This window comes from Diabrotica virgifera, chromosome 5, assembly GCF_917563875.1.
Source record: "Diabrotica virgifera virgifera chromosome 5, PGI_DIABVI_V3a".
In the NCBI taxonomy this organism is placed as follows: Eukaryota; Metazoa; Arthropoda; class Insecta; order Coleoptera; family Chrysomelidae; genus Diabrotica; species Diabrotica virgifera.
The window spans coordinates 39,329,951-39,356,205 of NC_065447.1; the positions used below are offsets into that span (position 1 = coordinate 39,329,951).

The 26,255-nt window shown below is 31.7% G+C and overlaps 5 protein-coding genes across 6 annotated transcripts; 1 reads left to right on the forward strand and 4 right to left on the reverse strand.

Moving 5' to 3' along the window:
- Nucleotides 1-1,639: 1,639 nt before the first annotated feature.
- On the reverse strand, nucleotides 1,640-7,737 carry LOC126885347 (uncharacterized). The gene is made up of 3 exons (XM_050651903.1): nucleotides 7,721-7,737; nucleotides 6,710-7,673; nucleotides 1,640-1,705 (listed from the first exon to the last, which is right to left on the reverse strand). The coding sequence occupies exons 1-3, from the start codon at nucleotides 7,735-7,737 to the stop codon at nucleotides 1,640-1,642; spliced, it is 1,047 nt and encodes a 348-aa protein (XP_050507860.1).
- A 553-nt stretch (nucleotides 7,738-8,290) lies between these two features.
- On the reverse strand, nucleotides 8,291-12,736 carry LOC126885014 (uncharacterized). Of its 2 annotated transcripts, none has more exons than XM_050651405.1 (2): nucleotides 12,538-12,736; nucleotides 8,291-8,565 (listed from the first exon to the last, which is right to left on the reverse strand). In XM_050651405.1, exons 1-2 carry the CDS (start codon nucleotides 12,592-12,594, stop codon nucleotides 8,308-8,310), a joined length of 315 nt encoding a protein of 104 aa, XP_050507362.1. In that variant the 5' UTR covers nucleotides 12,595-12,736; the 3' UTR covers nucleotides 8,291-8,307. The 2 variants fall into 2 exon arrangements, with proteins under 2 accessions (XP_050507362.1, XP_050507363.1); XM_050651406.1 differs by lacking the exon at nucleotides 12,538-12,736 and adding an exon at nucleotides 8,621-9,748.
- A 114-nt stretch (nucleotides 12,737-12,850) lies between these two features.
- LOC126885010 (uncharacterized) lies at nucleotides 12,851-13,847 on the forward strand. Its single transcript, XM_050651400.1, has 2 exons — nucleotides 12,851-13,092; nucleotides 13,297-13,847. The coding sequence occupies exons 1-2, from the start codon at nucleotides 12,998-13,000 to the stop codon at nucleotides 13,793-13,795; spliced, it is 594 nt and encodes a 197-aa protein (XP_050507357.1). The 5' UTR covers nucleotides 12,851-12,997; the 3' UTR covers nucleotides 13,796-13,847.
- A 4,570-nt stretch (nucleotides 13,848-18,417) lies between these two features.
- LOC126885348 (uncharacterized) lies at nucleotides 18,418-19,026 on the reverse strand. The gene has a single exon (XM_050651904.1). The coding sequence runs from the start codon at nucleotides 19,024-19,026 to the stop codon at nucleotides 18,418-18,420; it is 609 nt and encodes a 202-aa protein (XP_050507861.1).
- A 5,323-nt stretch (nucleotides 19,027-24,349) lies between these two features.
- LOC126885349 (uncharacterized) lies at nucleotides 24,350-25,831 on the reverse strand. Its single transcript, XM_050651905.1, has one exon. The coding sequence runs from the start codon at nucleotides 25,829-25,831 to the stop codon at nucleotides 24,350-24,352; it is 1,482 nt and encodes a 493-aa protein (XP_050507862.1).
- Nucleotides 25,832-26,255: the final 424 nt, after the last annotated feature.

Here is a 26,255-nt window from a genome sequence, read left to right on the forward strand (position 1 = left end):
AACAAAAAATATGGCATCAGATGCCTTTTGCGCGTATCCGGAATTTTGTTCGAATGAAATTTGTTCGAAGAAATTTATTCGACGGAAATTTGTTCGAATATATATTGTTCGAACAGAAAGTTGTTCGAAAGAAAGTAGTTCGAAAGGAAATTGGTTCGAAAATAAATTATTCGAGGAATTCGTATCTAGCGAATGGTCTACGTGATTAATACTTAATGACTTAGGTAATCTCTAATATCCGGGGTTACCCAAAAAGGCCACATACCAAAATACCTCTCTCACTCTAATACCCGCAAGTTGGGTTAGGACCGCAGGGTTAGGTCTCCTCCTCTCAGGTAAAATTTGGCCCTTTTGGGATGTCCCCCTAATATCCCTATTGCAATTAGACAGGTAGGAATTTTATTTTATAAATAAATTATTCTAGGGAATGGTCTACGTGATTAATACTTAATGACTTAGGTAATCTCTAATATCCGGGGTTACCCAAAAAGGCCACATACCAAAATACCTCTCTCACTCTAATACCCGCAAGTTGGGTTAGGACCGCAGGGTTAGGTCTCCTCCTCTCAGGTAAAATTTGGCCCTTTAGGGATGTCCCCCTAATATCCCTATTGCAATTAGACAGGTAGGAATTTTATTTTATAAATAAATTATTCGAGGAATTCTAAAATAGATTCGAGGTATTCTTAAAAACGGTATCCGGAATTTTATTCGAATTAAATTTGTTCGAACAAATTTATATTCTAACAAATTTCTTTTCGAACAAATAACATTCGAACAAATTTCCGTCGAATAAATTTCTTCGAACAAATTACATTCGAACAATTTTCCGAGATTCGCCTTTTGCGTCACTGTACTTGCATGCAAAGTTTCATAAATATTGTTCTTTTCGTTTCAAAGATATTTGCTTGGTTCCATACTTTATCCCAACTCTGTATTAGACAACATTAGTAGCTGGGTAAAAAGAGAAGAGTAGAATGAAACAATCACATAAGCCTAATGAAAACAATTAAAGTAGTAAGGACGGCGAGAGACGGTTCCCCAATAAGAAGACGATCAGTGGGAAGACCAATGGAATGACAACTTACTGGAAGCACATTGAAATCAAACAGAGTCATGTCGACACAAAAAGAAGAAGAAGAAGATAACAACACTACAGAAATATAAACCAATTTAAAATAGGACCCACCGGAAAACCAATACTGAGAACAATCAATCGTATTCGGTACCGTAATATATGTAACTTGTTAACTTGAATTCTATAGCAAACTTAAAAGATAGAATCTGGATAGACTAGAAAGATAGAAGAAAATCAGGCAGTATAAATAGAGCAGAGTTCCATAATATAATGGAACAAATTGCTAGTTTTAAGTGGAAATGAAGGTGAGAACTAGGTGGTGGAACCAACTAGACCAACTTCGCAACAAAAAATGAAGAAACAAAAGTTTTTACAAGAAGTAAAATATAAAAGAATCTAAATAAAAACCAACCTCACATAAAATAGACTCTTGCAAGAATGGATATGAATAAATTGGGTAATGATACTACAAGAGTAATAGAACCAGTTTATGGCCATAAATCCTGATCCTGAAATCGGATAGGTTATACTTTTTCATACTGTATAACCCCCTAAAAATGTTTATTTATTTTGGACTGATACGCCACTGAAAAGGGCGCTGGATGCATCTAAAACATCATAAATAACCTAAAAAAAGGATACAAAATATGAGTAATGGTTTTGCAAGTAAGTAATTTTTAAATGATTTATTATTAAGTATATATTGATTTATATGTTGATAGGTATTATTTTCCGACATATTCCAACAATTCATCATCTTTCCAAAATTTACAACCTGAAGGACTTCAGGGCTTCAATGCCGATGCCCTGGGCGGTACATATTCTACATCATCAATATGTAAATCTTACTGATACATAAAACATGAGCCGTGAATCAGAGGTAAGTTTTCTGTTATTGATTTTTAATACTTTTAACTTATATTGATCTGAGCCGATTTAACATTTTTTTTGTTTAAAGATAATAGTAAAAGCTAAAGTTTAATATCTTGAACCTTAAATGAAATAACCTTGAAAAAACAATAAGTTGTTTATATTTCTCAATCGCAATTTAGTCCATGGGTGAGACCGCTCCCGTCTGAAAAAAATTCTGATTCGGTTTTTTTGTGGATTCCTATTCAAAAATGTCCCCTTTAATAGTTATTTATGATATAAGTGTTAGAAGTACAACTTTAAGGCACGCATGTGAAGGTTTGTAGAATGAGCGAAGCGAGTTCTGCAATTCACATGAGTGCCTTAAAATTGTACTTTTAACACGTATATAATACAATATTTTTTATACAAACCTACAAACGTTATAAATTTATAAAATACAATATTTTTGTTAATTGCTGAAACCATGACACCTATGACCCGTAAAAGGTAGAACTGGTTGTCTACACTCGAGGGGAATGTCTAAAAATTCTTAGCGAAAATATTATTTCGTTACATAAACTTGTTTTTTCTACAAACGTTTTAAAAATTCAATAATACAGTTTAAATTAAATTTTAAAAAACCTTTTTCAAATTGCGCAAGTTGTACTATTAATATTAATGTTAATGAATGAAATACCTATAAATATTTTGAGGTTGGCTTTTAAAATTTGACATTTTACTTTTAACTGCAGTGCCTTAAAAATCTTAAAGCACACGGTGCTATAATAGTTATTTATCAAACAGTTCGTGAAGTATGCTTTTTGCGAACGCACGCGATATTTAGAGCACGAGCGACAGCGGAGCGAGTGCTATACATCGCGTAAGTTCGCAAAAATTACTTCACGCACAGTTTCATAAAATATTTTATCTACTCTACCATAAACAAATAAAAAAACTGTAACTCTTCGTCACTAAAATTCATTTCTATTCTACAATTTTTAGAACTCTGACATTTAAAAATTCTAACTTCTTTCAAACCACAAAACTGTCAAAACTTTTGTCGTAACTTATTGCTCATTATGTCATCACCATGACAACACGAAAGTTAAGGATATTTGATTATATGAAAGTGTATTAAAAACAGTGCGAAAAAGTAAGTCCCATTTAAAATACATTGTTACTTCACGCACACTTTAAACACTTCACACACTGCTATCTATAATGACAGTTTTCACAAACTAAAAACTTACACATAATATGACATAAAGTAGATAATAGTTATTTATGAAACCTTTCGTGAAGTATGCTTTTTGCGAACGCACGCGATGTTTAGCGCGTAAGTTCGCAAAAAGTACTTCACGCACAGTTTCATACAATGTTTTATCTATGATGAACAAATAAAAAAACAGTTATTCTTCGTCACTGGAATTTATTTCTATTCTACAACTTTTAAAACTTTGACATTTAAATATTCTAACTTCTTTCAAACCACAAAACTGTCAAAACTTTTGTCGTAATTTATCGCTCATTATATCATCACCATAACAACGCGAAAGTTAAGGATATTTGATTATATGAAAGTGTGTCAAAAACAGTGCGAAAAAGTAAGTCCCATTTAAAATACATTGTTACTTCACGCACACTTTAAGCACTACACGCACTGCTATCTATAATGACAGTTTTCACAAACTAAAAACTTATATATAATAATATGACATAGAGTAGATAAAGTAACATTTTTAAGCCTTCTATTGAGTGCTAAAAATTGCATTTTTAACACGTTTGTAGAAAAACAAATTTTAAGGGTTCCTGGCGGAATTTTTGGGCAGAAATTGTTGAAACAGTTTTTTTAAACTAATACAAATGATCACATTTTTGCCCTGGAACATATTTTTTAAGGTATTTTGCATCATTATAAACAAGAAAGGTATCTTGTATTTTTTCTCAAAAATTGATAGTTTTCGAGTTATAGGCGATTTAAAATCTCAAAAATTTAAAATCTAAATGGCGGTCTCTATTTCGTCACTTATGATAGGGTGGGAATATTGTATCTAGATCAATTCCAACTTCAAGGTTTGTTTACGTCTCTTGTGTGAGCTTTTTCTATGGTCGCTCTTGATGTCGCAACAATATAATATACCACTGAGTTAGGGTTTATAGCTGCTTTTCGCTGTTGAGCTTTTACCATCTGCAAATTTGCTCATTCGGGTCCAATATTTTCGACTTGATTTTTGAAATTTAAGGTTGTCTATTATCACAGTCCGTTTTCTCTTGTGCTGAGGACAGACTATGAATATAATAATCTGCAATCTCTTTATCAGAGAAAATCCTTATCTTTCAAAAAAATTTGGTATAATATATCATTGGTGTCTATTTTGATACTACCTCGGGATGTACACTAAGCACCAAAATTAACGCACCACCTTAAAAATGGGACATTTTTAATATCTTGTATTTCCTAAACCTATTGTCCGATTTTAGAGATTGTTTTAGTATGTTATAGCTTTATTCTTCAAGAATATCGATGTAATAATATTGTTGCTAAACAGATTTTGTCAGAAAACAGAAACCAGTGAAAGTGTCATTGTATACCGGGTGTAACAATGATGTTTTTTTATTATCCAACATAAGCTAATTAATCAAAAAGCACAAGGTTAAGAAAGCATAAGGCTACAGTTAAGTTTTAATTTTAATATTGTATATACGCCAGAATATTCCACAGGGTGTTCCAAAGTTTGAGGAAAAAACACACTATTATTGTTACACCCGGTATACAATGACACTTACCTATTTGGCAACAATATTATTATATCGATATTCTTGAAGAATAAAGCTATAACATATTAAAACAATCACTAAAATCGGACAACAAGTTTAGGAAATACAAGACATCAAATATGTCCCATTTTTAAGGTGGTGCGTTAATTTTGGTGCTTAGTATATTATTAGGCGCCAGGCTCTGTGTAATTTCTTGTGTGTTTTATTTATATTTTATGCCGAGAGAGAAACGTGAATGTGTGACTTTTTTTATTAATTTATTTGACAACTTCTTAAAAACAATATACTAATCGTAAAACTAAACTATATATGGTTTCCCACAACAACGTATCATATCTAGTGTATATATTAGATTCTAGTGTCCCAACATTCTCCGGACCCAGGAATCAGGCGGCAGTGAATCTATGTGGAGTCTTCAATGTTCTTCCATACCTTGACTTTTTACCCTTTTCTGACTTATCTTGTTCTGTTGATTCTTCTTTGTCTTTTCTTAAATTTTCTTGAATATCATTGATAGGTAGTTCAACTCTATATAGTCGTAGACATGGACGAACCAATACACCATTTTTTGTCTTTACTTTTGCGACCCTTTGGATGCCATCTTGCCCAGAATATACTTCAATGATTTTGCCCATGGGCCAGTTTATTCTTTTGACGTTGTCGGAACCAACCATTACTACATCACCAACCTTCACTAGATAATTTACTAGTTCCGCAAGGTATTCTTTCCTAAATCTGTCGCGTAACATTTGCCTTAAATTTTGAATATGACGAAACCTACCTTTAAAAAATTCTGAATCCACGATGTCTAAATCAACAACCTCATCGGAATTACCCTGTAATGGCTTTAAAAAACTTGATGGGGTTAAAACCTCAAACTCATCGACTTCAGAAACATAGGTAAGTGGTCTTTGATTTATCACCGACTCTATGTCGCATAACACTGTGTACAGCTCTACATAATGCAACGATGCTTTCCCCAGTTGTCGGCGCAAAAGTTCTTTTACTACTCTTACTAACCTCTCCCACCACCCGCCCCACCAAGAAGCGGAGGGTGGATTAAAAATCCATTTTATTCGTCTTGTACCTGAAAATTGCTCTATTTCTACCCAATTTAACTTTCCAAAAATATTGTCACTCCCATGAAAATTTGTCCCATTGTCCGAATATATGATTTTAGGCCTCCCCCTTCTACTAATAAAGCGACGAAGAGCGTATAAAAATGCTTCAGTAGAGAGAGATTTCACCAGTTTCCAAATGAAGCGCTCTCTATAATGCACACGTAAATAAAACTATCCACGTTTTTTCACCTCCCTTTAAATATAAGGGCCCTGCTAAATCTATACCTACAATCTTAAAAACCCCAGCATCGTTTATTCTATTAGCAGGTAAAGGAGCAAAAGGTGTTTCAATTTGTTTACCGTTTAACTTTTTACATGTGACGCATGAGTAAATTACAGAGCTTATAGTTTTCCTGGCTTTTATTAACCAAAAATTTTCTCTGATTATTCCTAAAAGTATTTTCGGACCAGCATGACAACTTTTTTCATGTTCTTCAACTAAAAGTTTTCTTACTATTGTATTTTTGCTTGGAAAAATTATTGGGTACTTAAATTCTTGTGAAAAATCGCCATATGCAAGTCTGGTTTTTAACCTTAAAATTCCATTTTTGTCTTCAAATATTGCGAACTTCCTCAATCCCTTTATATTTTCTGTTAAATTTTGAGTTTGTGCAAATTTTATTATGCATGTTTCAGCTCTTTCTAGTTCTTGAGCATTTAAGTAATCAAATTTGTTGCTTGTCTTAGCTTCTACACATGTTCTTCTTCTTTTGTTCCTAACATTGTGGTAAAATCTAAGAATCCATCCTACTAATCTCCGTACTTTTGAAAACTTTCCAAAATAATTTAACTTTTGACAAAATTCTTCCGAATTTTCTGCTAGATTAGTATTAACTAATTTCATACATTCTTTCATTGCTTCTTCTTCTATAGCGCTTACTTCTCCTTTTGGCCACATGTTTTCTGGTTCTTTGAGCCATTGAGGGCCCTTCCACCATTGTTTTTCCAAAAGTTGTTTCCCGCTACATCCTCGTGATAAAACGTCTGCAATATTCATATCACCTGGCACGTGGCGCCACTGATCTACTGCAGAATATTTTTTAATCTCTTTTACCCGGTTTCCTACAAAAGTATTCCAAAGACCCTTTGTTTTAATCCAGGTTAAGACAACCATCGAATCACTCCAGTAGTACGTTTTAAGCTCTGTAAAGTCTGTTACTTCTTTAACAGTTTCTAATAACCTAACACCTATCACAGCAGCCATTAATTCTAACCTAGGGAGAGTAATCGTTTTAACTGGACTTAAACGTGATTTTGCTAACAAAAGTTTAATTGAAATAGAATTTTGAAATTCTAGCCTAATAAAAACGCAAGCGGCATAAGAGTATTTACTAGCGTCAACGAAAACGTGAAGAGTTTTATTTATTATTAGGTTCTCTTCTTCTGGATATGCTAAATATCTATGTATGTTACAAAAATTGAGACACTTAACACTTTTTAACCAAATTTCGAAACGTTTTTTGATATCGTCAGGTAATTTTTGATCCCACGTCAATTTCAAGCTCCAAGTCTCTTGCAATAAGATTTTCGGTATTAACGTAAATGGAGCAGTGAAACCAATAGGATCGAAAACTCTCTGCGTTGCAGATAAAATGCCTCTTTTTGTTCTAGGAATCTCGTCAACACTGTCTAAATTTTTTATATCACACGCTAAAGTGTCAGTTTGGTAATTCCACTGTATACCCAAAATAGAGATAACCTTATTTTCTAATTTTTCATTGACGCTAGAAACATACGTATCGTTATTTTCATTAAAAGTCCACCCTCGAATATCAAATTTTGCATTCTTTAGAATTTCTGTTGACTCATCAATAAATTTTTTAAGTTCTGTTTCATTCCTAACGCTAAAAACACAATTGTCAGTAGTATAGCAGACGGGGTTCTAACTCACTTTGGTAACCTGTCCATCAGGGTCTCCGAAGCTGATGGACAGAAGAGCCTCCTTTGACCTTGGGGGTGTACAAGAATTACAAGAAGTGATCGTCAATGACCAGAGGGTTGTAAGAAGTGGTCGCTTATCTCTACATCTCTTCTTCTTTCCCGAAGAATTGTCACCTTGTCACCTGTCTCACCTGTATTTTCTTTGTCTTAAATGTTATGAAGAAGTAAAAGAAGCGGTCGGCAATGACCAGAGGGCTGTGTATTTGACCACCTTGTATATCGAGTGCAAAACTCATCGCTTATCGCTTCATCTCCTCTTCTTTTAGTTAAATTTGTACAGGGTGATCGAAATTTGAGACTTTAAAATTGTTTTTGTAGGTGTTGGTGAGTAAAAAAAAGAACTTGTGTGACTTGCTTAGTCGTATCCAACCCAGCCTAGCCTAGCCTAGCCAGATAGAAATGTTTTAAATTTGGAACTTAAAGAAAAAGCAACGTACCAAATCTAAAAGTTTATTATACAAGATCGATCAATTTACATTTTTTTTTTTTTTTTTGAGGAACTGAAAGAAAAAACAACGTACCAAATCTAAAAGTTTATTATACAAGATAGTTTAATTCATAATAGTGATACACAGCTATGTCGTTCCATAAGGTTGTTTTAATATCCATCCAATACGACCACGTCACCTGATCAATGTACCGGGCCCAAATTAAGTCGTCTCTGTGTAGTGGATGGTCATCTGGTATTTGGGCATTGTAATTTTTTCTATAATTAAAATCTTCATCGGACAAAATCTCTTCTTTAATTTTAAGTACACCCACACCAGAAGCTGGTAATGGTCGATGGATTAAGGGCTGAAATAATAAAAAAAATTAATCACTAATAGATGAATATTTCGTACTAGTGTACCTTTTTATGAATCAGGCATAGTTTCATAACAATACATATTAGTGTCCTTGTGAATTTCTAAGGATCTGTCACAAAAACAAAAAAATCTCTTACAATCAAAACATGGTATTGTTCCATATGTTTTTGTATCCCAGAAGATTGTAGGTAGAGTTTGAGGTATTATGGTTTTTTCAGTCTTAAATTTTAATTTTACAAATCGTTTTTGGTCTATGAAAACTGCCTCCCATTTATTTAATTGAGACTAAAATAAAAAGGAGCTTTATTTAAAAACATATTTTATTCAATGTATAAATACCGTACCAGCTGAGCTTCGTGTTGAGTGGCTGTAGATTAATTAAAAAACGATTTACAAAATTTTATAAAATAATAATAATAAATTATTTATCATTGAAACCCCATGGAAGAGTGTCAGGGGATAAATAATTTATTATTCTCTTATCATCGTATGGACTGAGTGCTACCTTTATTTGAGACATTGTATAAACATCATGCTTTTTCGAAATGATTGAATTTTGGTAAATTTCCACTATTACTTTATTAAATAAACTTGCATAATAATCATCATATGACAGTTCTTTTAATGCAGATTTTTTGATTCCTTTAGCCTTTTTTATTTCCGCTTGCTGATTTAAAATTTTCATAGTGTACATTTTCGAACGTAATCCTATGAAGTGTGTCATCAATTCCCCTTGGTTCTCATCTTTCATGAGACCTAATACTTTTTTATTCCGTAATGGAATACTATATACATTATCCTCTTTGTAGTCTGATGTGTCAAATTTGTCAATATCTTCTTTAATATGTTTATATAAATCATCAACAAAAAACTGATATATTAAACTATCTGTATCGGTATATAACAATTTTGCTTGATCTTTAAATTTTTTTATGACATAATTATAATGAAAGTCATATAAAATGGTTTTGGAAATATCCAAAATACACATCCCTATATATATTGGTTTATTAAAATTGACTTTTTGTTTTGTCATTTCAATTATTACAGTCTGTTCATCGAAAATAGTACAACTATGAAAATTAGGTTGTGAGATATAGAAATTTGCTCCATATCTTCCATTATATTTGTTAACAATTTTTATTTCTCTATGTTTTCTTACATTTTCAATACTTTTTCCGTATGGGGCATTGATAAAAAGTTTAAATAAGTTTTTTTCAAATTCATTTTTGCTTTTCTTTCGCAAGTCAATGTTTAGATCAATATATTTTTTTAACCAAGGGGATTGTTTAAATTTCAAACATCGATGAATTTTTATTATTTTCAAACCTAAGCTAACAATCTGTTTCAAATATATATAATGAATAACATATTTTTTTTTATCGTACAATGTGGTTAATAATTTAGGAATTGTTGAATTAGAAGATGGTGGGATTATGTGTTCAGGACAAAGAGGCAAATCTTTATGTAAATTAAAAAGTTCTTTTGGATATTCGATGTCTATCTCAAGTATGTATCCATATTCTCCATCATTGGGACAATCTAATATGTTTTCCTTATAAATATCAGTCAAATTAATCCATTCAAAGCCTGCATATGGCAACGCGTAACTCATCGCTGTACCATAAAGATTATTAAAATCCCAATATATTAGATAAGAGACTTCTTTATCAGGATTGTATTTATCTTTCATATATTTATTATTAGCTTCTCCATATCTATTACTACATTGTGAAACTCCTCCTCGTTTTGCTTTTTCAAAAAACAAAACCATCTCACTCTCTCTTAATAATTCCAATTCGATATTGGTTACTTTTAACATAGCATCAAAGGCTAATCCTGGTAAAGTATAATAATGAAGACTATCCAATCCATAAGTTTTTAAACACATAGATCGAAAATTCTCAAAAATATCAGTCAAAAGTAGTACGTCTGTTTTTAAATACAATTCTGCATATTCCTGCAGGTTTTTTATCTGAAATCTAGTCCAAACGTTGCAGGCATGTTGATAGTCCTCTTTAGTAATTCCCTCGTTATTGACTTTACTATAAAAATCGTCAATAGATGGAAGACAAGTGACCTGTAACTTCTCCCAACTGTCTAAATACTCATAAGGGAAAATACCCTTTCTTTTAACCAAATTAAACTTCGAATCATCATTAAAATATCTGCGTGTAATATTTTTTTGGTTATCATCTAGATATGAGGAAAGTTGATCTAATGAACAAGACATAAATCTAAAGGAATCAATAAATCTAAAACTAATATTAGTGCCATGGATAAATTTGGTAAATGATATATACCTCTCTTTGTTTATCGGTAATAGTGATAGATGTCCTTTTATATCAGAGTTAAGACTTTTAATTAAAAAATGGGCGTCGTAGCCAGAGAGATTATGAAATGTGACAGGAATTGTGTACGAAGTCCTATAATTACTGGAATTAAAATCTTTCTGTTCTTTATCAGTTAATGTTATAACTTTTTGAAATTTTTGAAATAAATTTTCTCTATATATTTTCCAAGCAATCTCTTCCAGTTCTTTTACAAACCATGTTTGACAATCACGACCCGTATATATTTTAAAATAGGATAAAGAATCATCATAAGAACATTTAAAATAATAAGCTATACTGAAAGCTTCATGCTTTTCAGTGAAACAAGTTTTCAAATTAATATTATTATTACATTTGGTAAGAATACTTTCAAGATCTGCATATATAACGAACGGAACACGTTCTTTGTGATTAAAATTTTTAAATTTCATTATATAATTTTTTTCGGTAGGTAAAACCATTTTAACAGAATTTAGCTTAAAACAATCGTCTAAATGATTTTGTAAATATGTCTCACTACTAAAATGATTAAAACATCGCTCACAAAACCATTTTTTATTTCGAATGTTCCCAATGTTTTTACCACATAATCTTGAAAAATGTTTAATATAAGCAAAATGAAATACCCTCTGTTTTATGTCCTCCTCCTCATCATTATCATCACTTACACTATTCTCCATGGCATTTAATACAAGTAGATTTATACGAGGAGAAAAATTTGTCTGGCTAAATATCAAAGGTAGAATTTCGTTTCTTGTTCCTAATGTAAAGACATTTATAGCAAGTTTATTTAATTTTTCAAATTTTGGAATATCTTTAAGATCAATGGGAAAACTGATGTTATTAAAGTTTAATATTTTACTAAAGTGAGGATAGGATGATGTTCGGTCAACATTTTTTGTGGCAGGATGTAAGGCAGCAACAACGGACCAAAGAAAACAATAAGGATCAGAATTCCTAACATTAATTACACTTCTAGTATTTTTTATAGACTTAGGTAGCTCAACGTATGTTGAAATACCACCAAGTAATGGATCATATTTGTTTATATTAACTTTTAAGTTTAAAATGTGAGATAGTGCCCATCCACTGTCTTTTTCTTGAAAATCTTCAAACTTTCTTAAAACTCGATCTATACAATTGATTTTATACCAATCCTTTATGTTTGTATTTTGATCAATTATTTCATTTTTCGTGGAAAAATGTTTAACAGACGTTTCCCCATCTTGAGGTTTGATGAAAAGTCCATAAAAAATTACATTAACTTTTAACATACATGAAACTAAATTTTTCTTAATTTGAACTGAAAAACTTTTAAAAGCCTTTTCCATAAATAGTTTGGGGTCTTTATATTTTAAATTTATAATAACGCCTGTCTTAACTCTGCTATTAAAACAAGATTCCAAATCCTGCCACAATAACCCTCTATTACTATTTTTTCTAACATGTAATCTGTTTTTAAAATTTTCTACATAGGTTTTAAGGATGGACATGTTCGCCTCTACACAATGAAAATTTCTAATACAGGTAGCCCTATTTTTTATACATTTTTTTAAAAGTAAAATTTGTTTTTTCAAATATTTTATATATTTTTGTAAATCAGTTTTAGTTTTAATTAATCTACTTACTGTTTCAATCTTCTTCACCATTTCAGTGGAAATTTCATCGATCACTTTAGCACTCATGTTGACCAAAACGTTATACAGACCAAACCGTTATACCAATAAAATCCTGTATTTATGCATTTCAGAAAAAAAAAATACAGTGACGCATTTCTACAACACGCTATTCAACGTGATTATATTATCGAAAACACATTGAAGGTTAACGCTGACGTTAATACATTTTTAAGTCAAATAGTTCACGAAAATACATTATATGCAGATAAGCACATTTTATTCAAAATAAGCAAAGTTTGTAATAATAAACGTTTTAATGATAAACATGTTTTCTGCATTTCAATAAAGATCAAATAGGTCAATGATATCACTGACGTTAATTTATTTTTTTATTCTTACTACTTAAACTCGTGTAATTTTAAATGAATCCATCAGTTAGTCAGTAAACGAATAACTAAACACTAGCAAAATGACCGGAGTACCTTGTCAATTAGTGATTATTTCCGAGGATCCAGATAACTTACCAATAAAGGACGCCTTTGTTATTGTAAAGCAGTTATTTATGTAAGTATTTTACTTATTTAATTTTTTATTTGTTCTACATGATTTTATTTCGTCTGACTGTTTAATTTTTTTTTTATTATGAATATTTTATTGGAGCATTATAAGTTATTCCAGATCATTACATTTGTAAATTTTATGTTCTGATTTGATTTCTGATTTTCTTTGAAAGACTGTTGGTTGATTCTGTTTTTTTTTTTATTTCAGATATGGTGTAGAGGATGTGTCACTTAAGGGAGATAAAATATTTGTCAAACTATCGTACTCACCTAATAATAAGACATTAAAAAAGAAGTTTGGATACCTTCCAATAAGGTATATGAGAATTAAAATAGACAACGAGGAGGAGTTCCATGTACTGGAAGATATCTGCAAAAGATACCGCTTCAACCTTCTGGACGATGAGGTGGAGGAATTTGAAAGGTACCAAGAAAAAAAACAGCTGGTGGGTATAAAGCGACCATTTCTTTCTCCTCCTCCTCCTCGTCCTCCTTCTCATTTTGGTCACTCTTCTCTTCTACCAATGACTTCATCTTCTACACCAACGAATTCAACTGCTCCACCAACGAATTGGGCAACAACATCAGCAGAATCACCAGCAAAAAAACAAAAACGAAAAATGACGAGGACGACGACATCACAAAACCCAGAGGAGGTACTAGATCTTGACGAACTTAATATAGATCATTTCCTGAGTCAGAAATAGAAAAATTGGGAAAAAGTATGTAGATTTATTAAATAAAATGCGTTTTTAATTATTATCTCTTTTATTTCTCATTTACACCTTTTACTTGATTAAAAAATAGTGATCAATCTTTTTGCGATATCGACCATCATTTATGTCGCTATCTTTGAAAATGGATAAGAATCCGTAATTTTCATTCCAACATATTGAACATATTTTTTTTAAATCTTCAAAAGTCATATCTGTTCCAACGTGATCGTTGTAAATGTGTTTTAGATTTAAATCGTCTTGTTTAAATACAATTAAAATATTTGCATTGTCTCTTATAAGATGCTTAGGTATTTTTGCATAACTCTGACTCAAATAAAATGGATCCACCTGAGAATGTCGAGACATGCTAAAATATTCCCGAATAACATCTTGGTTGTCACACGCAACATCATCAAAGATAAAAATGGAATTGGGCTTCGCTTCAGATGGGTGCATTATATCAGTACTTCCACTGTAAGTATAATATCCTATTCCTTTAATTGGTTCTAATAAAGTTTCTAAATATTTGTACTTTGGTTGCATTAATGATTTTGAGTAAATATACACATTTTCAAATTTTACTCCATTAGCATGTTCCAATAAACTTATCATCACATTGGTCTTACCACAATTTGAAGGACCAACTATAAGACATCTAATAGTTGAAGGAAACAAAACTCCATGCTTTTTAAATTTATTCTCAATTGGCTCCAATAAATTATTCTCCACATCAAGCGTAGTCTTTTGTTTTACAAGCTTCATGTCTGGTATCAATTTGAAAATAAATGTGTTGTGCATCTATTAATAAAAGACCATTTTTAATTTTTATTATTTATTATCAACATTTTCTACAATATTTATACCAATAATGAATATTAAATACATTGTTTAGAGCACATTGCAAATTTTCATTGGTATGTTGAAAACACGTATGAGCTTTAAAAATATGTTTCATAGTTTCATCTGAAAGTATATTAGGTTCATCTTCTACACAATCAATGCGGTTTTCCATGAATTGTTCCAAATATTTCTTTGTTTCATGATTTCTCACCAATATTGTTTCATCCAGTATGTTGTCGTGTAAAAATTTTGAGATGTCTTCATATTTTAGATGAGTATCACAATGCCACGATTGCCAACTTAAACCATGGTTTTGAACAAATTGTTGTTCGATACATTTCATATACGATTTATTTACCATAGCTTCTGTTACTGGTAACACAACCATTCTGTGTATCATCTTTTCTGTAGTAGGATCTAAAATAGCAATTTCCCTGCAAAGAAAGACATCTTCCGCAGGAAAAGAGAAACCTTGGATATCTACAATGAACATGTTTTCACTCTCGATATTCTTTAACAACCAACAAAATCTTGCAAGTGGAATGTCTTTTAAATATTTTTCTATCCCCACTTCTTATATTACATCACTTTTATTTATCCAAGAGTTGTGAGAATCGTCAAAACCTAGCCACTTGACAAAAACTTTGTTTCCTTTTTTCTTCAATATTTTTTCTACTAAATAACTATCTTTGTGTTTAACTTTCTGCAATTGCTCTTTATAAAATCCTCCTAGAATTTCTTCACCTCTATAATCTTTTAACAAGTATGTAATAGGGTTCCCAAGTTTTATTTTATAAACAATGAAAATTTCATTAGACCAATTTGGATTGTATTTCTTGTCAAAAACTCCTCGATATTTTGAAATGCGTACATGATCACCGATATGAAATTTTTGACTTTCCAAATCAACCATTTTAATGTGATTGTATACAGTATTCAACAATAATTTTTCATGTTTCTTTTTAACATCAACCGGTTTCATGCCTATTGTTGTGTGAACTTTGTTATTGTATTCATTAACAACTTGATGTAAATTATTAATCCATTTGTAGTTACCATTGAAACTAAACTGTTTCCAAATCTTTGATTTAATCGTGCGAATAACTCGCTCAGCAATCGCAGCCTTTTTCTCACTGTATACATTGTAATGATTAATGTTATATTTTTTCAACAATGTTTTCATATATGGATTAAAAAATTCCGTTCCCATATCTGTTTGAAGATTATTTGGTGTTTGTTCTTTAAACACATGCTCCATACATTTAGCTACTTCGACACCTGATTTATTTTTCAGAGGTAAAGCCCATAAAAATTTTGAGAAACAATTTATTACAACCAAGATATATTTGAAATCTCTGTTTGTATTTGAATACTTTTGCATATCAATCAAGTCAGCTTGGAATAAATCATTAAGAGATTTTATAATAATTCTTCGTCTTTTAAAGTTAATTCTTGCAGGTTTGTGTAACTCATTAACAATATCTCTTTTAACAGACATGATATTTATTCTATAATGTTTGCCTCTTTTAGTTCTTCAATAATTGAATTTATTTCATTTGTATGTCCTGTATGCCCAGCTAACTGTGATGATAGTAATAACCTCAATCTAGCTACAAGTTCGTTTGGATCATCCCAGTGGACGTAATCTATTTTATTGTTGTTTACTTCCATAAGTAGTCCTTTACCTTCTGTTATTGGTGCAATTATTTTTTTATATTTTTTTAATTTACTACCATCTATCTGTTTACTTGATAAATAATGTCTTCTGTGAGCATTCGTAGCTACAACTATTTTTGCATAGTTATTTACATCTTGATCTGTAAAATTAGCTGGGTGTTTCTTAAACAAAAGCTCATATAATCCAGACGTACCTTTATATCTTTTGTTTTTTAAAAGAACATCAGCACCATCTATGTTGATTTCGGAATTCCCAATCAGCAGCTTTTCAGATGTTTCATCAAATCTAACTCCATATTTATGATCAAATTCTTTATTTAAAAAATCAGCCTGCATCTCTGTAATATATTTCCTAGGTAATGGATCATACTGATCCAAAAAAAGTGTACGTTCCTGGTTAGCTTCAAATCGAGTTTCAGAGTTTTTATCATTTTTAATCTGTTCTTTTATATCATCCACTTCAATGTTTTCTAATATAGAGTTTTTAATATCACTTGTTTCATAAATTTCATCATCATCCACTTCAATGTTGTCTCCTTCTGCTTCATCAATTTCATCATCCACTTCAATGTTGTCTTCTTTGATTTCATCATCCACTTCAATGTTGTCTTCTTTGATTTCATCATCCACTTCAATGTTGTCTTCTTTGATGTCATCATCATTTTTAATGTACCTTAAAGGTTCATATTTGGTTGTTTCATTTTCAGAACCTGAATTCTTATTCAACTTGGTCTCAATATTTTTTAAGTGTTTTGTAATTGGATTAAATAAATCTTCTTGGATTATTTGTCCTTGCTTTAGTTGTCTCAATTTACTTTGAATGTTTTTTCGTTTAGTTATAAGTTGTCTCTTTATATCCTTATTCATTGTAGGGCTCGCAACCTCTGAACAGCTTTGAATCAGGTCTCGAACAGGTCTCGATCAGGTCTCGAACAGGTCTCGATCAGGTCTCGATCAGGTCTCGAACAGGTCTCGATCAGGTCTCGATCAGGTCTTGAACAGCTTTGATCAGGTTTTGATCAGGTCTTGATCAGGTCTTGAACAGGTTTGATCAGGTTTTGATCAGGTCTTGAACAGGTTTGAACAGGTTTGAACAGGTTTCAAACTGGTCTAAATATATTTGTTCGATATCAGAACAGTTATGAAATTATTTATTGTGTACATGGTGTTAAATAAGTATTACACAAAAAAAAAAAAAAAAGTAAATATTTTTATTGAGAAACAATTATTTATACAAATGAATACATTTTTAATGCCCTATAACGGATCCTTGAGATTCCATAAGAATGATGATGATGATTAGGAACGTAGGTAAAGTTTAGTTTATGTTGGGGTTTAACCGTTCCATTTTTATAAAGATATTCTATAGCACTTATATCATCGTTGCTCAGTTCTTGAGGACGGCGTTCTAGATATAATTTATTCATTATCGAATTGTAGTTTCGGTTATCGGTTAGCCCTAAATAGTGACCAATTTGGTGCGTTAAAACCAATTGCAAATTAAAACCTGGTGTCTCAAAGTCGTTTAGTTTTAAGTTCCATAAAACATTTTTTAATATATGTATTTCCCCACATGGAATTTGATTATTCAACGTAGGAACTATTGTATGGGCTATTTCATTTCTAACATTTTGAATGTCAAAAAATAACTTACATTCCTCGGCTGGTAAACATAAACCTGTTATTCTATGGGTATGCGTATCAAATAAAATTGATAGCTTTGGTGCTTCTTCTGCTGTACAATTAACTTGCTTAAACTTAATTCCACTTGCATTGCTCCATGTATTGATAGCTTTATGGACTACTCTAGTAATTGAAGAGTCTGCATTTAAAGTACACCATGTTATTCGTTGCCTATTAATAATAAATGGTTCTCTAAAAACGTTAAACGCAAAACACACATTTAACAATGCGACGAACCAAAATATTTTGTGTAGTAACATCTTTGATGGATTTTATTCATTTAACTGTTTATGAGATTGTTACCGGCTTTTATATCATAAAATTGTAGTGTCAGCAAAAAAAAAACAATATTTTTTTTTTTAAACTTTTTATTTAAAAAATTACATATTTATTTCACAATAGATAAAATACAGTTAAAACATTTGAACTACATTAGTTAGCGGATTATAATTAACAATACGGTCATGTATAATTATACAATAAGCTGCTGTATTAACTGGTATATTCTTATTGGTTTCAATTTCTATTCTCATATCAACACTTCCCGACTTAACTGATTCATTTTGTCTGCTGCAGTCAATAACAAATATGGGGGCAAAAGAACCAAATTGCTCCAAACTAAGACATGGATCTCCAACTTTATAATAGTACGACTGTTGAAATTGTGCATACATTTCATATGCAATGGCATACTGTTTCTTATCAAAGTTCAAGTTCAAATTGTCATACGGGTACATTTCAGAATTTAGAAATAGTTTTAAGTTTGTAATATTACAATGATCGAAATGGCTCGCATCTTCTTTTATGGCATTCTTTTTGGCAGTCTGTAAAGCAAACAAAACAAATCGTGGTCTTTCTAGTAGACTAGTAGTTTTTACGTTCCAGTTAAATTTCATTGTTTGTGGTAGTAGCGGAATTTCATGATATTCCCAACTTCTGTATGCAAGTTCTAAATTAGATCCATTTTCAATAAATTTGTATAAACGTAACTTTTCCGAATCTGACACTTGAATATGCGGCATTTTCCATATAAATTTAAATATTTCAATTTTTGGTTTTGCATTTTCCATTGTAGACGTCACTGCATTTAAATCTGTTGAACTTCTTATCAATACAAGTTCCTGGCGGATGTTAACCAGGATTCGAGTATAATCTTCTGAAAAACCAAGTAACAGTTTGAGTGGAATACACGCACTAAAATTTCCTTTTGCGTCAGTTGTTATTGATGATGGTTTTTCATAGTTCCAGCCTATACTTTTGTATCGGTTAGATTCACTTTGCGTAAACGAAACATAGTTTTTTATTGTCGTTGTTATACCTAAATTTCTCACTCTATCTATTACACAGCCTCCAATTTCATATCGTATCTCATCAAATAAATACATCAAACCATTATTAACAAAACGCAAAGTAGTGCTTTCTTTCCCATCATCCGTTAGACGCCCTTCAATATACAGATAACTCTCAGAAGGTAAGGTGTATATATCTTGAGTCTGAATAGGTATCCTTATTTCATCACAATGGTTAAAAGTTGCGTTGGCATAGGGTAAATGACTATGCATTTCTCGACTCACAACTGAGTTATCAACCAATACATGACCTCCAATATTCAAAATGTTAAAACTCATATTCGCTCTTTTTACAAGTACACCTCAAGAAAATCCTAAGTATTCTAGTATTTATAAAAAATCTAATTCTGCACCAAGTATTTCTTATGCTTTTCTTTTTTCCTGACGTTGTTGTTGTTGTTTTTTATTCTAAATCCCAGTGAGGTTAAAAATACTTTGTTTTCAGTTGTCAACTGTTTGAGCGTCTGCTTATCACTAATATTATTGTCAAAACTTTTAGTATTATATACACTGTTCACACCTGGATTAGAGTTATAAATTACAACCATTATTATATTTTTTTTAAATGTAGTCTTAACGTAATAACTTCTCGTGTGAAATTAACAAGATTACCATCCTGGTCAACTATTTTAATGAAAATTTCATCAATATATCTATTTGTGACAGGTAGATAAATTACTTTTTTTGGAATTTCAACAATTTTGTATCCCGGTAAGACATTTGGATAAAACATGTGAATGATATGACCTTGATTTTCATTGACGTATGAATTAGTGATTAGATTACATTCCACACAAATAGAATTAACCTTTGTGATATGCACAGGATTCTCGGCTACGTGAGTCTTTGAAGGTGAAAGCCGTTTTGATGTAAATCCCAATAAGGAGGCAATTGTATGTGGTTTTTCAAAATGAATTACTTTGTTGCTTTTTATTTCACATTTGAGTGTATTGTTATTAATTCTCATTTCCAGACTTGTAGGTTGTTCACTATGATGATGTTTTTTAGCCACACTTTTTACTACGTTTCCTTGCAGTGGTTTCTGTATTATATTTTTATCAATTTCTGTATCATCTTTACCTGGTGTTTGATCTAATTTTAATTCTAATTCAGTTATTTTTTCAGTTAAATATTTTGAAAGATCATCAACTTCATAAGCACCATGTGGAATCGTTATATCGTGACCATTTATATAAAACTTGTTGTTTGTTTGGTCTATATTTGGAATTGTATTGTATGTCATAAAATCAATTAAACCCAGTACATACTGTTCATTTTCGTTTAAAATAATTGGTGGATAAATTTTTGTTGATAACACCGATTCTCTTCCAGATAACACAAAAGTGAACGACATGTTCAAACGGAGATCATACAGTAAATAAAAATTATTCTTTTAAAACAGGTATTTATTTAAAAAATCTAAACACAATTGTCCACAATTTACAGTGTTATAAGATTGATAAATTTTATGATTATATACAATGTGACAATAGCCATTTGAATTAAAGTATGATATAGCTTCCATAGGCGGTCTCAAGTTTCCAAAACTATCAAAATACACAACTTTAGATTTGTTCTTCTTGTACGCTGTCCAATGAGTTCCAGGACCGTCTTTATTATCTAAATTAATAATTCCACTCTCATGTTGCCAAATTTTTTTCGGAAACGCGTTTCTCATAAATACACCTCTGAAATATGGAATTTTCATTAATTTTGCGTATTTTTGTAACTCTACATTTGTCAAAGCATGTTTTGGAATATTTATTTGATCCGCCTTCTTCATAAAAAAATACCCATTCCACTTTTATATGGTTTCAAGTATAAACCTTTTCCAATTGCTAATGCTTCCATTTTACGATTATGACGTTGTTTTTCAAGTAAATCTTCTTTAGCTGCTTTTGCATCGTTTATAGTCTTCACGATGGCGGAGGTGCCACCGGCAATAGTGCCCAAAGCGCTTAATCCTGCAAATATGGGTATTAAAGGTAATATACCTCCAGTTTTCGGAACCTGAATTACTCGACCACGTGGTTTTTTTATGTTCTTGTAAGATTTCACAATTCGCAATGCTTGTTGAATAGCTTCCCTTAACGTTCTTGGTTTGCTTTCCAATAGTTTCTTTCTAATGTCTCGAATTACTTTAACTAAACTGAAATACTTTTGTTTTGGAATTTTAGAACCTTTTTTCTTAGAGACCTTCCTTTTAGAGGTCTTTCTTGTCTTTTTCTTACTAGCATTCATGTTAACAGTTTCTAATGAACTAACTGTATTGTGCATTTGATCTGATTTTATATTTAAATTTCATGTTACTGTCCTACGGGTATATAATAAGCGTATTCAGCGACATTTTGTCAGTCAGTAATTAATATGTGTCTCGAGGTGTACACGCTTAACCCGGAAGATTTCTATTCAAGACTTTCAACTTTTAACAATTGGAAGGGGAAGAAATCAGAAGTAGAGTTAGCTGCTTGTGGATTTTACTTTCTTCAAGTAGAAGATATAGTTAAGTGTTTCAAATGTGGTGTAGAAATATACAAATGGGAATCAAATGACAATATAATCGGAGATCACAAAAAATTCAGTCCTGATTGTACTTTTGTAAAAAGAGTGTATCCTATTTTTCTTAAAATCAACAACAATAAAGAAAATTTTGAGTGAGGCCTGTACCTGTAAAACATAAAATTATGCCTGTACCTGTGAAGTATAAATGTCCAAAGTGTGGAGGAGAGACTGATATACCTAATTTAAATTGTATAAATTGTGAGTACATAAAATTATTGAAATCGAAATCTGGTGCTAAGAATATACCAAGTAGTATGTTTGGGGAAATGTGAGGTTATTTGTTTAAAGAATAGAAAAAATATATATATAAACACTTATCTTAGACTATTTATTTACTAATTTGTAAGTCGTTGATGAAGATGTTAAACGCTGCCATTAATAAACTACCTTTTGAGCTGCACATCCCTGGTGGATATAGGTTTTGTGGACCAGGAACCAAATTGCATAAACGATTAGCAAGAGGAGATAGGGGAATAAATGGGTTAGATGAAGCGTGTCGTGAACATGATATTGCATACTCTCAAAATAAAGAGTTATCAAAACGACATGAAGCTGATAAGATTCTAGCTGAAAAAGCTCTTGAACAGTTTCGATCAAAAAATACAGCATTTTCTGAAAAGTTGGCAGCACTTGGTGTAGCTGGAGCAATGAAAGCAAAAGTGAAATTAGGTATGGGTCTTAGTTCTGTTAATTATAAAGCTGTAACAAAAAGTTGTACTAAAGAATTAAATAAATCTAAAGATATGTTAGAAAAACTAGCTGCAAGTATAAACCACTGTACCTTATTACTACAGGGATTAACTATTTCAAAATCAAGAAAACGCACACAAAATGTCAAGCATAGAAATAAGCAGAAAATACAACAAAAGCTATTAAATCACAAAAGAGCAAAACAACAAATTTTAGATGATATGAATGTAGACATTTCAAATGAGTTCGCTAATGACTCTATAAACAGAGGAGACACAAGAGAAAAACGAAAAATAAATGATGAAAATATCGTTATTGATGCTAAAAAACAAAAAACTGATGTAAACGAAATATTGAACAATACCCCTAAACGAAAACGTGATGATAATGATACTACGTATAACCAACCAAATAAAAAAATAAAATACAATGTATAGTTTGATACCAACTCATTTATTAGTAGCATCATGTCTTTGAGTGAGTATAGACATAAAGTTGCACAGTTTCAAGAGAAAGTCATTGAGTTACAAAAAGATATTAAAGTATATCAGGATTTAAGAAAAATTATTAAACAATTAGAGAACCTACATATTAGTGATAGAACATATCCACTAGGACATATTCAACCATGGACGATAACAAAACCACCAGCGGAAACATAGTTCACCTTTTTGACCTGTAAAAATGTAAATTTTATAAACAATGAAAACTTATTTACATCAAAGTTCACCTTTTTGACCTGGAAAAATGCATACTTATTTACATCAGTTGTTCACCTTTTTGACCCGTAAAAATGCAGTTATCATTTATATTGACGTCAATCAGTAAAACAAGATGATTTTGAAAATTATAATTAGCTACATTTTGCAGAATAAAAATCTATTTACGTACGACTTAACCTTTTTGATATAAAAATGCAGTTACACTATATAAATTGAATCCGATGTGTGAATTGCATTATATCTACCACAACTGAACATAATGGGTCTTGAAAACGTTGTAGTACAGTTCCACCATCAGCAGCAGGTTAATGCCGCTGACCGATTAAACGAGGAGGAACGGAGCAGGTATGCAGGTGTCGTTCCTACAGTTCAACCACCACAGGGGCGTCGCCGGATAATAGAGTTGCACAACGACAGAGACTTTCCAATTGGGACAAGAGAGCGGCAGTTACCTTTTCCGTTGGTGGAGCTGCATAGGGTTAATTTTAGTTAAGTATATTGTATAGTTTGTATTGTTTCTAATTAATAAATATTTATAGTTATTTTTTGTTTTTCTTTTCTACCATTAACTTCCCTCAAACTTTTAGATTTGGTACGTTGCTTTTTCTTTAAGTTCCAAATTTAAAACATTTCTATCTGGCTAGGCTAGGCTAGGCTGGGTTGGATACGACTAAGCAAGTCACACAAGTTCTTTTTTTTACTCACCAACACCTACAAAAACAATTTTAAAGTCTCAAATTTCGATCACCCTGTACAAATTTAACTAAAAGAAGAGGAGATGAAGCGATAAGCGATGAGTTTTGCACTCGATATACAAGGTGGTCAAATACACAGCCCTCTGGTCATTGCCGACCGCTTCTTTTACTTCTTCATAACATTTAAGACAAAGAAAATACAGGTGAGACAGGTGACAAGGTGACAATTCTTCGGGAAAGAAGAAGAGATGTAGAGATAAGCGACCACTTCTTACAACCCTCTGGTCATTGACGATCACTTCTTGTAATTCTTGTACACCCCCAAGGTCAAAGGAGGCTCTTCTGTCCATCAGCTTCGGAGACCCTGATGGACAGGTTACCAAAGTGAGTTAGAACCCCGTCTGCTATACTACTATTGTCTACGTAAAATGCGTTAAGAAGTTGATTAGCTGTTTCTGTGTATGTTTTTTCCTTTTCTAAATGCAAATTAACTGTTGCTGCTAAAAGAAACGGACTTGGCTTTAGCCCAAAAACTACTCTACAATGTCTAAATATTTTTATTTCTCTTTTTTCATAGTTTTTCCACCACAAAAATCGTAAAAAATCCCTATCTTTCTCTGAAATGCTTATCTGCAAAAATGCCTTCGCTATGTCTGACGTTACCCCAATTTTATGTAACCTGAACTTTAAAATTAAAGGTATTATTAGCTCAATTAGATTTGGACCCTTTTCCAGTAAATCATTAAGAGAATTACCGTTACCATCTTTAGCTGATGCATCAAACACTGGTCGGATCTTCGTAGTTAAACTGGACTCTTTGACAACTGCGTGATGTGCCAAGTAGTGCGTATTCTTTTCCAACGGCTCTTCTTCTACTTCTTCAATGATTCCTGTATTTTCCCAATCTTGAAATATATTGTCATACTCTGTAAGCTTGTTCAGAGAAATTAACCGTTTTGTGGTAGAAAAAAGTCGCTTTTCAGCTAAATTAAAATTAGAGGTTATAGCCGGATAACCTTCTGCCCATGGTAAACAAATTTCATATCTATTTTCACTATTTACCACAGTGCTTTCTTTAAATTTTTCTAATGTGCGAATGTCTAACTCTTCTCGACATTTCGTCTCTGCTGGATCTTTTATACCCAGAACATCTAAACTCCATAAAGTACTCAATGAGTCAGTAAAATAAGTTGAAACAAACGTGTTTATTTTATTATTACTTTTTTGTGTCCCCATAACGGTCCAACCAAACTTGGTTTCCAAAGCTACTAAAGAATCATTTATGTTTACCAAGTTTCCCGTTATGATGTGACCAAACATGTCTGCCCCTATTAATAAATTAACCTCTAATTCTTTAGAAGCAGAATCATTTATATAAATATTTTTATCTTTTAATAAATCTAGGACCTTTTGGTCAATTAGTTTTGGAACGTAATTGCAAATTTTAGATTGTTCTAGTAAAGATAACCCGATGCTGAATGAATTTTCTAAATTTTCTATACCTGCCTTAAACAAACGATGAATCTTTGGAGCTCCCTGCAACCCACCAAAAACACCTTGAACTATATTTTCTTGTCCAATTTTAGTTAACCCTAAATCTTCCGCGCATTTTGTAGTTATATAGGAACGTTGCGAACCCGAATCTAGCAGTGCCCTTACTGTCATTGACCTTTTATTATCAGAAATAACCCTAACATTGATCGTTTGCAGTAAAGTTTCAGAAGCGACAGTTGTTAATGTATTTTCTAAAGATTCTGATTTTTGCAAATCTCTATTTTTGTTTTCTTTTTCATGCAAATCAGGACACATTAATGTAAAATGCTTGCGAGCGCATTTTATACATTTGACAGTTGTTTTGCATGTCCGAAAATTGTGAAACTGCTTTAAACATGAAAAACAACTCCGTTTTTTACTTATAACGGATTTTTTCTGCTCTAGTCATTTTCTGAGCTTTAATGCAGTCCTGACTGGCATGTGTATTGCTTTCGCAAAAAATACAAGAAAACTTTTGCTTACCCTTGGTTTTTAAACTCTCTGTATGTAAGGTTTCTACAGTATACTTATCGTCAATACTTTTTGGAACTGTGAAACTAGACTGAGCAAGTTTTACACGCTCTTCGGCATCCACTTCTGTTTTCAGGAACTCTAGTAGACCCTGCAACTCATTATTAAATTTTAAATTATTAGAAGCCCTATTTCTTTCCCAAATTTTAAGCAACTCATAAGGTAGCGC

Coding starts and splice junctions, on each gene's coding strand:
- LOC126885347 (XM_050651903.1), bottom strand. Junction 1,706..6,709: donor ACATGTGGCCAAAAGGAGAA/GTAAGCGCTATA, acceptor TCCTTTTTTTAG/GTTATTTATGATGTTTTAGA.
- LOC126885014 (XM_050651405.1), bottom strand. CDS start 12,594: ATGAGTGCTAAAGTGATCGATGAAATTTCCACTGAAATGGTGAAGAAG. Junction 8,566..12,537: donor TGGTGAAGAAGATTGAAACA/GTAAGTAGATTA, acceptor TTATTATTTCAG/CCCTTAATCCATCGACCATT.
- LOC126885010 (XM_050651400.1), top strand. CDS start 12,998: ATGACCGGAGTACCTTGTCAATTAGTGATTATTTCCGAGGATCCAGAT. Junction 13,093..13,296: donor ATTGTAAAGCAGTTATTTAT/GTAAGTATTTTA, acceptor TTTTTATTTCAG/ATATGGTGTAGAGGATGTGT.
- LOC126885348 (XM_050651904.1), bottom strand. CDS start 19,026: ATGCCGCATATTCAAGTGTCAGATTCGGAAAAGTTACGTTTATACAAA.
- LOC126885349 (XM_050651905.1), bottom strand. CDS start 25,831: ATGTGTCCTGATTTGCATGAAAAAGAAAACAAAAATAGAGATTTGCAA.